Source organism: Grammomys surdaster, unplaced genomic scaffold (genome assembly GCF_004785775.1).
Source record: "Grammomys surdaster isolate TR1022 unplaced genomic scaffold, NIH_TR_1.0 130, whole genome shotgun sequence".
Classification (NCBI taxonomy): Eukaryota; Metazoa; Chordata; class Mammalia; order Rodentia; family Muridae; genus Grammomys; species Grammomys surdaster.
The window spans coordinates 18,773,218-18,785,826 of record NW_021604588.1 but is presented as its reverse complement, the minus strand read 5'-3'; the positions used below and the strand labels follow the sequence as shown (position 1 = coordinate 18,785,826).

The 12,609-nt window shown below is 42.9% G+C and overlaps 1 protein-coding gene across 1 annotated transcript in view; it reads left to right on the top strand.

Moving 5' to 3' along the window:
* Nucleotides 1–10,209, top strand: part of Rrp15 (ribosomal RNA processing 15 homolog) — a 24,237-nt gene extending 14,028 nt beyond the window's left edge. Inside the window, exon 5 of the mRNA XM_028760557.1 lies at nucleotides 9,749–10,209. Within this exon, the coding sequence (XP_028616390.1) occupies nucleotides 9,749–9,895 (147 nt within the window). The 3' untranslated portion in view covers nucleotides 9,896–10,209. The remainder of the gene's footprint in view (nucleotides 1–9,748) is intronic.
* Nucleotides 10,210–12,609: the final 2,400 nt, after the last annotated feature.

Sequence of the window (12,609 nt, the reverse complement as noted above, 5' to 3'; positions counted from 1 at the left end):
TTCTTAGCTGCAGTGTGATGTGGGTTCTTAGCTGCAGTGAGATGTGGATTCTTAGCTGCAGTGTGATATGGGTTCTTAGCTGCAGTGTGATGTGGGTTATTAGGAGCTGCAGTGAGATGTGGGTTATTAGGAGCTGCAGTGTGATATGGGTTATTAGGAGCTACTGTGTGATGTGGGGTTTTGGTTCATATATAAATTGGCACTGAGGTCATATCCACTGCCTTAAACATCTTTTTTTATGATGAGTACACCTGAAGTGCTCCCAGGCATCTGTTGACTTACACAGCACGGTTCTCGGCAGCTAACACCAGAACTACATCCTCCTCCTGTCACTGTGGCAGTTAGCCAGCTGTCCCTGCAGCCAGTTGTCCCCACTCTCCTAAGTCTTCTATAATTACTCCTTACTCTCAACTTCTGTGAGAGAACATTAAAATTCCTCAAGAGATTGTGTGCTGTGTCTTCTGCGCTGACTTATGTCGTGGAACACAGTGTCCTCTAGGTGCACCCACCTTGTCATAAATGTCAGGGTTCATCCTGTGTTGCGTTTGAGTAATACTCCATTGTAATATTAGTCATAGATTAGTATATCACATTTTCATTTCCATTGCCTGTTATGGGTATGTAGATTTATTCTATATCTTGGTACTGAAATATTACAATACATGTGGAGAGATAATAGTTTTTGGCATACTGATTCTAGGTCATTTCCTGTTTCCCTTCCTCCATCCTTGTCTTCTTGTCTTCCTTTCTCTTCTTTATCTAGGGGTCAAACCTTGGCTTATGTATCCATACATCCTGCCTTAAAGTACAATCCCGGTCCGACCTCATTTTCTCTAAGTGTATGTTCAAGAATAAGATTGATGGAGAGTGTTGTAGCTGACTGAGCAGACTCCATCCCATTAGGACGGCTGTACCACAAGAGCCACGCTGGTTCTGAAACAAGGGTGCTGTTGGGATGACCCGTTGCTGTAACCAGCATAATCATAGTGAGGAAGTTTGTCTCTAGTAGCAGAGGACCCACATGGTGCACATAAGAGGTAGAAGATGGCTCTTACTCAGGCTTGTCTTTTGAGGTCTCTTATCTGAAGTAGGTCTGGTGACATGGACAGCATATGGGGGGGCGGGGTCTATGCTTATCTCAAGTCTTAGGCTCTTTTTACACTGGGAACTTATGCTTAATTGGAAAAATTAACATGGTGTGATGCTTTCAAGTTTGAGGACCCGTTTTATGTTTCTGAGAGTACTGATTTTATTTTACAGGTATGATACACATTCTCTTTTTGAACAACTAATTATAACTATGTATTTATTTTGGCTTTACATTGTCTTAATGAGTTCAGTTTTGTTGTTTGTTTTGGTCCATGTCTTTATTCTGTTAGAGGTCTTCAAATGAATGGTGTGGCTATACACAGAGTTATTACTCTTATCTGAGGTGCCTGTCGAGTAGAGGCCCTTGCCTGGCCCCCCATTACCCCCTTAGGCGGTTTCTTTACCATGCTGATTATTTCCACATCATTGCAGCAAGACCCTTTCTCAAAACAACAAAATGGTTGGCTGTACGTAGAACTGATTTCTGCTCTTATGTCTTTTATGTTTGATAACTGTTACTCTGGAATGTGTTTGAGTCAGGTACTGTGATGCTTTGGCCTTCAGAGTCATTTGTGGTCACAGATTTTAGTGAGACCTTCTATTTCTGTGAAGAAATGTCCTTGGTATAAACTGCTGGGTTATGTGGACATGTCAGCATTCATGCACATGGGTTATTTCTTAGTTTATTGTACAGCCATACATTGTTATCAGTAAAGTAGCTAGAAGTCCTATCTTAGAAACTTTCTCAGGAGAAATAGTTCAGCTGTTCCAGAGGTCATTTTAGGAAACAGTTATTATAAGACTGCTAAGAATTCATACAGGTGCTAAGCAACATGTTATAGCTAGGCCATTCTTACTCATTTTACATGTTGAGTCTAACATACTCTTACAGAAGAAGAGAGTTTCAAGCAACTACAAGTTTGTTCACCATGGCTCACTGTTATCTAACTACTGCTGAGAGGCTTTCTTAAAAAGAAAGTGGCCTTTTGGTTTTTTGAGGCAGAGTTTCTTTGTAGCCCTGGCTGTCCTGGAACTAGCTCTGTAGGCCAGACTGACCTCAAGTCACGTGGATCCATCTGCCTCTGCCTTGGAAGTGCTGGGATTAGAGGTGTGTGCCACCACCCAGCAGGAAGTGGGGTTAAGTGGAGAGTGCTGTACTGTTTAAGTCACTGTCTCACTTATGAACGTGCCCAGATCTCATAGAAGATTTCACATGTACTGAGTTGGGAAGTCTGGTGGGTACGAGTGGACACAAGACCTCAGTGAGAGTGTTGGGTCTGGAGAGTCTGCTCTGGGTCGGGTCGTGTGCGAGGTCCTTTCTCACGGCTGCTGCTTTTAGATGAAGTGAGATTCCATCTTAGAGTTGAAAGACGGGTCAGAACCCATCAAGTCAGTTATCCAGCTAGCCTTGAAAGTGCTCAGTGGAGTCTGGGTTCAAGTGCCGCCTGTGGCTCTGAGTCCCTGCTGCAGCTCTTGGTGCCTGCTGCCCGCACAGACCTGAGGGAACCAGAACAGAGAACTTCCCAGACTCCTCTCACTCTGATGAAGAGTTGAGACATGAATCCTTGTTACCCAGAGACGACCTGGAAAGAGGTATGGAGGCAGCTGCAGCCTGTATTTTTCCTAGCTCTCTCGTCCCCTGCTTTTGATCTAGAAGATAATAGAACTCCGGTAGAAAGTTCTTTGTAAATTTACCTGTTAGGATTAGCTTTGTAGTTGTTTCTGAAAGAAATTAAGGTTTTCTAGAAAGCAAGTGGATTTTATAAAATTTAAGCATTGTACATCAAATGCAAATTATAGACGACCATTTCACACAGTTCATTATGAGAACTTGTAAATAGGAAGAAAATTTACCTAATAGTAGTGTGAAGGATGCCTGGCGCTCTCAGTGGGTCTGTTTGTACGTTATTAACCCTTCTTTGTTTTGTCTGCCTAGCTTTTCCCCCATTTAAATTGTTCATTGATAACTGAAGGCTGGAGCTAAGTGTACACCAAAGATTCTCTTTAAAAAATAGGGGTTTGAGATGTAATTCATGTACCATATTTCAGAAGATTCTTTTTATAAGTTTGAATACCAAAGTCTAGCCAAAGCTAACGTATTGTATTTGGTTTTATCTTGTCATTTCAAGACCAGTAAAACAACTGAAAAAACAAAACAAAAACCCACCACTGACTTCTTAAAGAAACAAGGTGGTTTTGAAGAATTATTAATGAGCATGGTTTTCATTTATCCATTTTTTTTTAATTATGGTGACTTTTAAGTCATTGTAAGCTAGAGAGTAGGACCTAAGATGATGATGATGATGATGTGTCAGACTGTGACTGTGGCACAGTTAACTCTGAAGTGTGCTATTGGATGCTCTACTCGAGCACATCAGATATGTGGTCAGAAGGTTCCGTGTAGTGATGAGGTTTCCCTGCTCAGTGGGGTCATAATGGGTTTCCTTGGATAGAGCTCATGCCTCCTCCCCAGCAGGCAGGGTGTGGGAGGGATGCATCCTAGGGAAGGAGCAAGGTGGGTTCACTGCCTTTGTACCTCAGCACAGGTCACTGATACCTGCATGAGACAGGAGTGGCTCTGGAGCTTAGCTGCCTCCTTTCAGTCCAGTTGACTAGCTAGCATGTGGGGATGTGCCGAAGTTCCTAACGATGGGGATTGGCGTCTCTCCCTTTGAGGCACCCCCCTCTGGACTGCCAAGATTGTCCAGTTACTTCCATCCCTGTGAACAAATGTCACAGATGCAAGACTCTTGAGTCATTTAATGTTTGCAGTCAGTTATCGTCATGTTTTGAAGCTTAACTTTGCAAATGTAGCAGTAGGAATGGAATGCCCGTGACAGGCCTCTGGGACAAGATACTCAGACTGACCCTTTGCTTTCACTCTCTTGCCCCTAAAATCACGTTCTCCAAGGATCTCTGACAGGAGCACTCTGAAGTCTTTTGTTGCATTTAATGTGTCGTGGGTTATATTCCTATTCTTTATTTGGATCCAGCTTTGCACAAGAGCCCTTTCAAACAGGCTCACTCCTCCAGACCTCAGCAAACTTGTCTCCTTACACACAGGGTCAGCTTCTTATTTCCCACACGAATTCAGTTTGCCGATTCAGTTATAAACCTGGGGTTTTCTTTGATATTGTGTAATAAAATAGGGATATGCTTTAAGTGATTAATTGGCGGGGACTATCTGAGGTATTTCAGATTCCTAGCTTTGTGTGCATGCGGGTAGAGCACACTCACCAGATGCTTTAGTTAGTGAACTTTAACTTACCAACAGTTTTAAGAGGCTGTGGCTGGTGAGGAGTATCCGTGTTGTGTGAACATTACCTAAAATTCAGTTTGTGGAACTAGATACATGAATGGTGATTTGGGATAGAGGCTACCACACAACACACTTGAGTAAGGACTGGTATTGAGAAGAGCAGAGAGGAGGTCACACAGTTAGAATTCAGTGGATTCAAGCAGGGATCAAGAGAACCCAGCTTCAGGAATAATAGCTGTGGAAAGGGAGAATTAGGCTTTCTTAGAGATCTTTAACATGCACTTGGATTATGAAGGAGGCTTAATTTCTCTCCCCCTCTGTCTGTCTGTCTGTCTGTCTGTCTGTCTGTCTGTCTCTCACTCTCTCTGGGGTATTCTTTATCATGTAGTTCTACTACATGATCATACTATCATGCTAGTTCTTGGTTTATAAAATTACCCTGTGACTGGAACCAACAAATGTTTGTTCGCTTGCTTGCTTGAGATGGACTCTCCCTTTATAGCTCAGGCTGGCTGTGAACTCATGATCTTATTGTTTTAGCTTCCCAGGTGTTGGGAGCACAGGCAGTGTGCTGTGCCCATCACAATTTGGAAACCATACAAGGAATTAACAAAATGAAGCCCCAGTGAACTTAGTGCCTAGACTATTACCATGCAAAACCAGACAAATTATAGCCGGACTTTGGGAATGTGAAAGGGAGTTCCTGTTAAGACACTGGGTGTCACTTGAGGACCAGGGAGCACTGGCACTGTGCTGCTCTGTGTGTCCTAAAGTCTCCGTCTTTAGTTTGCTGTCTGTATGGGAACTCCTGTGCACTTCTGAGGGCTGCTTCAGCTCTGTGACTAGTGAGGTAGTGGGTATCCTGCATGATTGACAGCCACTGGTGGTCCTGTCATAACTGCAGTTGGAAATAGTTTGCTATTGATATTTAGTTGGAATTAGCCAGGAGTAAAACTTTTGTTTAGCTAAAATTAAAGTAAAACTCAGTGTTATTAGATGAATCAATTGAGATAAACACACGGATCACTGCTAAACTAAGATGTGGCCATTCTTTCAGAGTTTGACTTGTCTTCCTTCAAAATGGAGTGAGATTAAACTGTTTAATTATTTGCTGTTGAATTAATAACCTCAGGTCTTCTTCCTTAGCATTCCTTAGACATCAGTGCGTCTGAACTTAAGTGGTTAGTACTTTAAACTAAACGCTGTCTTCATCTTCAAAATTTATACCAATTGCACCTGCACGATCTTCATTGAATATCTGTGTAAGAGCAGGCCACTGGGGGCACTTTGCATCATGTGGTTTTATTTGGTACTCTTGTCCACAGACTCATGTGTGTGTGCGTGTGTGCATGCGTGTGCGTGCGTAGGCTAGAGGTGGACGATGAAGGCTTTCCTCTGTAGCAGACAGACAGTCTATCACTGAACTGGGGCTTCATCAGTTGGGTCCTCTTGTCTTTCCCTCGCAGCACTAAGACCATAGGTGAATGCTGTCATACCCAGTTGTTTTCCATAGGCACTGGAACTCAGGTCTTCTTGCTTGCATGGTTAGTACTGAGCCATTTGACCGACCCTGCTCAGTTTTCCTTTTCAGTGAGTGTAGCATGAAAGGTTATAGACAAGCTGTTCTAGGCCATCTAGTCAGTACAGCCTCATATCAGTTCTGAACACTGCATGACATGGTCTGCACAGAAGGTGGGGGTGCAGTGCTGTAGGTTAGACCTCGAATGTCCCCATGCCTCTGTGTGTGTGTGTGTGTGTGTGTGTGTGTACTTGTGATTATCTGGTTTATCTTCATTGTGAATGCTCTAAGCAGTGTGTGTGTGTGTGTGTGTGTGTACTTGTGATTATCTGGTTTATCTTCATTGTGAATGCTCTAAGCAGTATGCTCAGTAGGATTGCTTATGAAGCAATACAGTAAATTGACTTGCATAAGAGCAGTATAATTTGCTCAGTTTAGGACTTCCTGTAGAAGTTATCTTAAACAGGTCTAAGGGATGTAGCTTAGCCTGCAGAGTACTTGACCAGCATGCACAAAAGGCCTGAGGCTTAGCCCCAGCATAGTGTAAACCAGGTGGTACATGCCTGTAATCCCACAGTCAGTGGTGGAAGCAGGAAGATGAGACATTCAGGCCCATTCGTGTCTCACAGTTAAGTTTGAAGCCAGCATCGAGTACAGATGGCAGCCCCCCCCCCAATCGTAAACATAGTCAGGCATTTTCTGTGTATTTTCGTGTCAGTTCTGCTGCACTGCTGATGGGAGATAACAGAGAGTAGAGCAGCATGTGCTAGAGAAGATTTCGTGGGAGCCCATTACTGTGAATCATACAAGAATGTGGACTTGGGAAGCATCTTGACCCGTGCTTCAGGGCTGACTTGTTCATGAATGCTTTAACAAACGACTTCGTGTCTTGAGCATCGGTTTCCTTTCTACAGATGGGAGTGATCATTCCTACCGGCAGGCACTTCATTGTGTTAGAAATGTGGTGGTGCTGCAGAGCGGCTACCCAGCACAGCTGACTCAGTGATACAGTAAAGAAAGTGACAACGAGGCAGAATCATTACGTTAAAAGCTGAGTAAACAGAACCAACAGGGTTCTTTGACAGAGATGCTCTTGAGATGAACTTAGAGGAAATCTGGAAACTATAGATGATAAAGCAGGCGTGCTTTTCCGTTGGTTTGTTTCTTGTTTTGCTGTCCTGCCTTTTAAGGTCTCTGCATTCATGTAGTCTTGGAAGTCACATTTCACCCCAAACTCGTTTATTTTAGTACAGAGCTGGGGTTTGGTGCTCTGCCCACCCTGCAGCTTATAAGCCAGGGTCTCCACACTTTCCTTTATTCCTCCTGAGGTATTCTTTATAGAAGCCCCGTTTTCCTCTGTATGGGATCCATCGCCCTCAGGTTGTCCCCGTGACCATTCGGCTATTTAAATACATAGCTGAACCATCACCATCCGAAGTTGCTCCTGTGTTAGCTAGGGCCCACGTGTCCTGGTTCTTGTATCGTGTCTTCATTCACTCTTACTGGTGAAGACTCCTCCAGGTTTTGTCAATGCTGGCAGAAAGGTTGGTGTTTTGATCATGGCATCTTCTGTCTGCTTGTGTCCTGTTAAGTCATCGCTGCATGGCATGCCATAGGCCTGACATGAAGTTGTTCTGGAACTTTCCTTCACTCTGAGCCTGGAGACTTCCTTCTCCCTTGGCTGCTGTCTTGGTGCTGCCCTGCTTTGGTTTCTGTCCTCTGTAGCATTCCTTCTGAGAAAGGCTGCAGGGCGGAAGTGCATTTTTGCCCGTTTTCTCCCCTTACACTTTAATAACGATGTGTGTGAGCACTGGATTCTGAGCCACAGATTCTGTCGTGCTTCTTCTCTTTTGAACTGCTGTTATGGAACCTCCTGGACTGGTTTCCGCCTTACTTTTTCTTCTGTTGTTTGTCTCTTTTTCTGTGTGAGTGTCTGTTTTATCTTCTCACTGGTCTCCTTCCTTTCTCATCAGCAGGTGCTTTAGCTTCCTGCCAGCTTGGCCATCCTTGATGTCTAATGGCCGCTTTACAACCAAAGTGAACCTGAATTTCAGGCTAAGTGTTTCTTGCTTATTCCTGTAAGCCAAACTTGCTGAATTTTATTTAAACAAGAATTTTAGCTATTCAAATTAAATAGACTATAAAGTATGCTTAAGTTATCATAATTTCAAAAACCTGAGATTATCTGGAGTATTGGCCTATTGTTCTTGATTCTCAAAGACTGAGCAGTTTTTTTTCCACTGAATTTTATAATTCTAAATTATATAGTTGATAAATTTAAAACCCAAATTAAAAAAAAAAACTGAATTGAAACTAGGTCATGACTCCTCATTTTTATTTTATTTTATTTTTTTTAAATAATTTTGTTTTTATTGTGTTGGTTTTCTTTTTTTTTCCTTCTTTTTTTTTTATTGGATATTTTATTTACATTTCATATGTTATCCCCTTACCCCATCCCAACTCCTCATTTTTATAATCCCAGCAGCCAGGAGGCTAAGTCAGGAGAATTGCTGTGTGTTGAAGTCCAGCTTGGGCATCACACAGTAATGAGTTGTAGTCTAACATGGTTTGTAGTATGGTCCCTATTTCCAATTATTACCTTAACTGAAAGCCTTGAGTAGTTAAGTTGGCTGGCCTGCTGAGTTGTTGGTCGTGAGTGCCAGCAAGAGAAATGGGGGTTGAGTCAGAAAACCTGGATTAGCTACGGAGCTTCAGTTCTAGAGGGTTGGCTGGAGAGTCCAGCAGTCAGTGGGGAACAGGGCTTGGGCACTCAACTGACCAGTGTTCTGCCTCCTGCTTTTGCAGCCAGACAAGCATTACACTGTGGTGTTCTCAGACCACACAAGTGTGTGTAGTCCCCAGTGCTATTGCATTGCAGCAGGTGTCTGATACTTGAAATACTAAGTCAGTTCTCCGGTCTATTCATTTATCTGCTTCCCTGGCTCCGGGATGGACTGGGGTGCAAGTTGTGTTTTAGATTTTCATCCCACAAAGCTACAAGTGATCCATTTTTCCTCTTAATATGTAAAGTTTCCTTAAAAATAGACAAGCTTTAGCATAGTAATTAGCTCGTGAAACCTTGTAAACATTTTGATGTCTTTTAAAAAAATGTTTGTTACATAGATGTTGCGCCCCCCCCCCCAGACAGAATAGATTTGCACAGACTACCTGCAGTTGTGAGAACAGGTCTTGGCTTTATTCACCTCAGTGTTCCTGACACAGGGCCCTGCTGGAAAATAGTTAATAAATCAGAGAAATGTGTTGCAGTACTCACTAACGCCACAAGGTGGTGGTGTTGTACTGCAAAGGAAGGCCTGTATGCTTAGCTCCAGGTATTATTACAACAGTCCTGTGACTGCCTGGAATGAATGGTCCACTACGTTTGTGCTTGCTTCAGTTATTTATAACTTTTGGGTGTTATTAGTTCCTGATTCCATGATTGTGTCAGACAGTGAGCCTTGTTTGTTCACAGTTTTACAGACTCTGGATGAGGTACCATCTCAAGCAGCTGCACAGCACCAGTTAGCTTCCACCTCTCGCTTTAGTGCAGTTGGGGTTGAACTTTAGACTCCGTTAAAGACATTGCCAAGGGTTTTCTAATAAGGTATCACCAAAGGTTAATTAATGTTGTCCAATATTTTTTAAACTGATGCCAAATCTGTATTTTCCCCAGCTCTAAATTATTTCGCTTTCACGTTTCATTGGTAGAATTGAAAATTTTTTCTTTACTCGGTGTATACATGAGGATAGTATATAAAATCAATTTTATATTATTTTTGTTTTATCTCATTTAAAAGTACATATTGAAAAGTTTGTTTTGAAGTGTATAATTTTTAAATTTTCTTGATTTGTGACTGTTTTGGTTCTGTCATTTTTCTTAGACTGAAGCGAAAACAGAAGAGAGCCCAGGGTGGAAGGTTCTGCAAGATGACTTTATGATGGGAGCCAGCATGAAGGACTGGGACAAGGAGAGCGAGGGCGAGGGCGAGGAGCCTGCTGGGGGCGGGGCGGGGTCGGCCAGCCACTGAGCAGACAGACGGGAGCATCCAGCTCTGCTGCAAACAGCCCGATGGCTGGGAGACTTGAGGCCATCTGCTAAATGCCAGGACTTCCCAAGAACCTTCACTCCAGGGCTCCTCGTGTGCAGACTGTATTAAAGTTGTATTTTTAATTCTTACATAAATTTAAGCTGTTTTTCCAAAATATTTGTACAAAAAAATATTTTTTTTTTCTTGAGCACTAAGATGTACATTTTCTAGGATCCTTTCCTGTGAACACGTGCTGATCACACACCAGTGTTTCTAAAGTGTGGTCCCGTTTATAATTAAAGTGAACTTGATATAAGATTTCTCTGCTTTCCTACTCAGATCCATAGATCTGTCTGTCGTGGAGGGTGGATAATTGGTGTCATTGGTTTGTGTGGTTATGCCTTTAAGAAAAAGGTATGTAAAATTTCAGATTGTAATTTTTTTATTTAAATTTTAGAAACACTGATAAAACTGTCTGATATCCATCCACGATATCTGTGAGACTTGGCTGGAGTTACCAAGTGTGTGAGGGAAGTAGGCACTCGATATGGCATGTTCTCTTGAGAAGGATCCGTCTCTCTCCGTCTTTCCGTGAAGTGAGCCCTGTTACCACCCATGTGCACATACTTGAATCTGCTCTACATTGAGGCCCAACCCACCCCAGGGGACTGTTTATGTTTTGAGGCCAAATCAAGGGTTACAAATGTTGTGTGACTACAGGGGCCCTGGTTGGATTTGCTCGCAGAATGAAGGACTTACCGTAGGACTGAATGTTCATTATAGAAAAGCTCTAAGGTGAGTGTTTGTCTTCATCTCACTTGGGAAAGTAAGTGTTGCATTAAATTATGTGGCCGGTGGTCTTGTCATTTTAATCCGTAACTGTGAACAAGCTTTCCTCAGTAGTGATACAGGAATGCTAAGTACTCTGGACATCACTTAACATAGGTTAATGGAACACACAGCTAATTTAGGGGAAAATTGTACTGCCTACAAATTTTGCCTCTTCAAAACAAATATGGTTCCTCATTGTTTTCTGCTGACTGTTTGCGTCAGACTCCGCCTTTGCAGTTTTCTGAAGCTCACGTGTGGATAACAAAAGTGTGTTTCTGGCTGTCTGTGATGAGCAGGTTGTCCTGGAGCGGAGAGCTGGCTTTTATAGCCCTTCAGTTAACTTCAGGAAGTTGAGCCCAGCTTTCAAAGTACACATAACGAGGAGAATGTTCACAGACTTCTTCTTTTGGCAGGGATTTTATTCCATAATAAAATTGAGTTGCCCCTGGACCAAAATGTCACTTATGAGGGAGGTCATGACTTAGTTTTGTCATGAGGACATGCCTTGTAGGTTTTAGAGTCTCGGCTTTGGTTGTAAGGTACTAGAGCAGAGCCAGTGTGTGTGAGGAGGATGCTGGAGCGTGCCTCATTCTTGAGTCAGACTTCTGAGAGACCAGGATAGTCATGGCAATCTCCGTCACCTTGTTTCAGCCTCCCAGACAGCCGTGCAGCCCCCGCCCCCACCGCCAAGTGAGCTGGAGACGGAGGTAGTAGACAGGTGCTTCTGTCACCTTTAGCCTACACATTTCTAAGTCCATTAAAATGCCTCTAAAATCCCTTCATCTTCTAGGATTCCAAGTCTGTTTCCACATCAAATTGTATAAAAACAGAGGAGCCTTAGTCTCAGTTCTCCTCTTCTGTCATCGCCTATGGCATATGTTACACTGTTACTGTCATTTTAAAAATGTGGATGGGTGTTTTGCCTACCTCTGTGTGTATGCACCATGGCCATTCAGTACCTGTGGAGGCCAGGAGAGGGCGTCAGGTGGCCTGTAGCCTGAGTTACAGATGTCTGTGAGCTGCCATGTGGGTGCTAGAAGTCAAACCTGAGCTCTGAAAGAACAGCCAGTGCTCTTAACTGTTGAGCTGTCTTTCCAGCCCCATGACTGTTGCTTTAAAAGATTCACTTATTTTTGTTGATATATGTATATCTCTATTGAATGTGTGGCCGTGAATGTGTATTGTTCTTGAAGGCCAAAGGTGTCAGATCTCAGGGCCAGAGTTACAGGTAGTTTAGAGGCAGCATGTACATGCATGACTCTGTGTGTGTGTGTGTGTGTGTGTGTCTGTGTGTATACCAGAGGTGAATGTAAATATCTTTCTCGGTTGCTTGTCTTTCTGTCTGTCTGTCTATCCATCCATCCATCTATCTGGGCAGGGCTTCACAGTGAACCTAGAGATTGCAGACTTGGCTAACTTGTCCAGCTGAATTGCAGTTGAATATCAGTATGCCTTACTTTTACATGGCCCTGGGCATTGAATTCAAGTGCTCTTCCTTGTGTGCTAAACACTTTACCAACTGAACTACTTTCCAGGGAAAAGAAGTTAATTTTGTTTATCTAGAAAGAATTATGGAGACTAATAGCCAACAGTGTGATCATGTGTATTATTCCCTTTTCTGGATGACTGTTTGAAGTACAGTCTCCTGTTGGTTAATGTTTAACAGCCTGAAGCAATATCATTTCAGAGTGAAAAATCACCATTAATAGGTCATGTCTTTATAGTGGACTGGAGTCCTGACTCAACTTCAGGATACTAACATCAATTCTTCCTTGCCTGAGAACCATCTAACAGATTTAAAATATACTTTCAAAACCCCTTGGATACAAGGGGGCCAAGACTTAGTCATTCAGAGTTACTGAAGAGCAGACAGACGAGTGGGG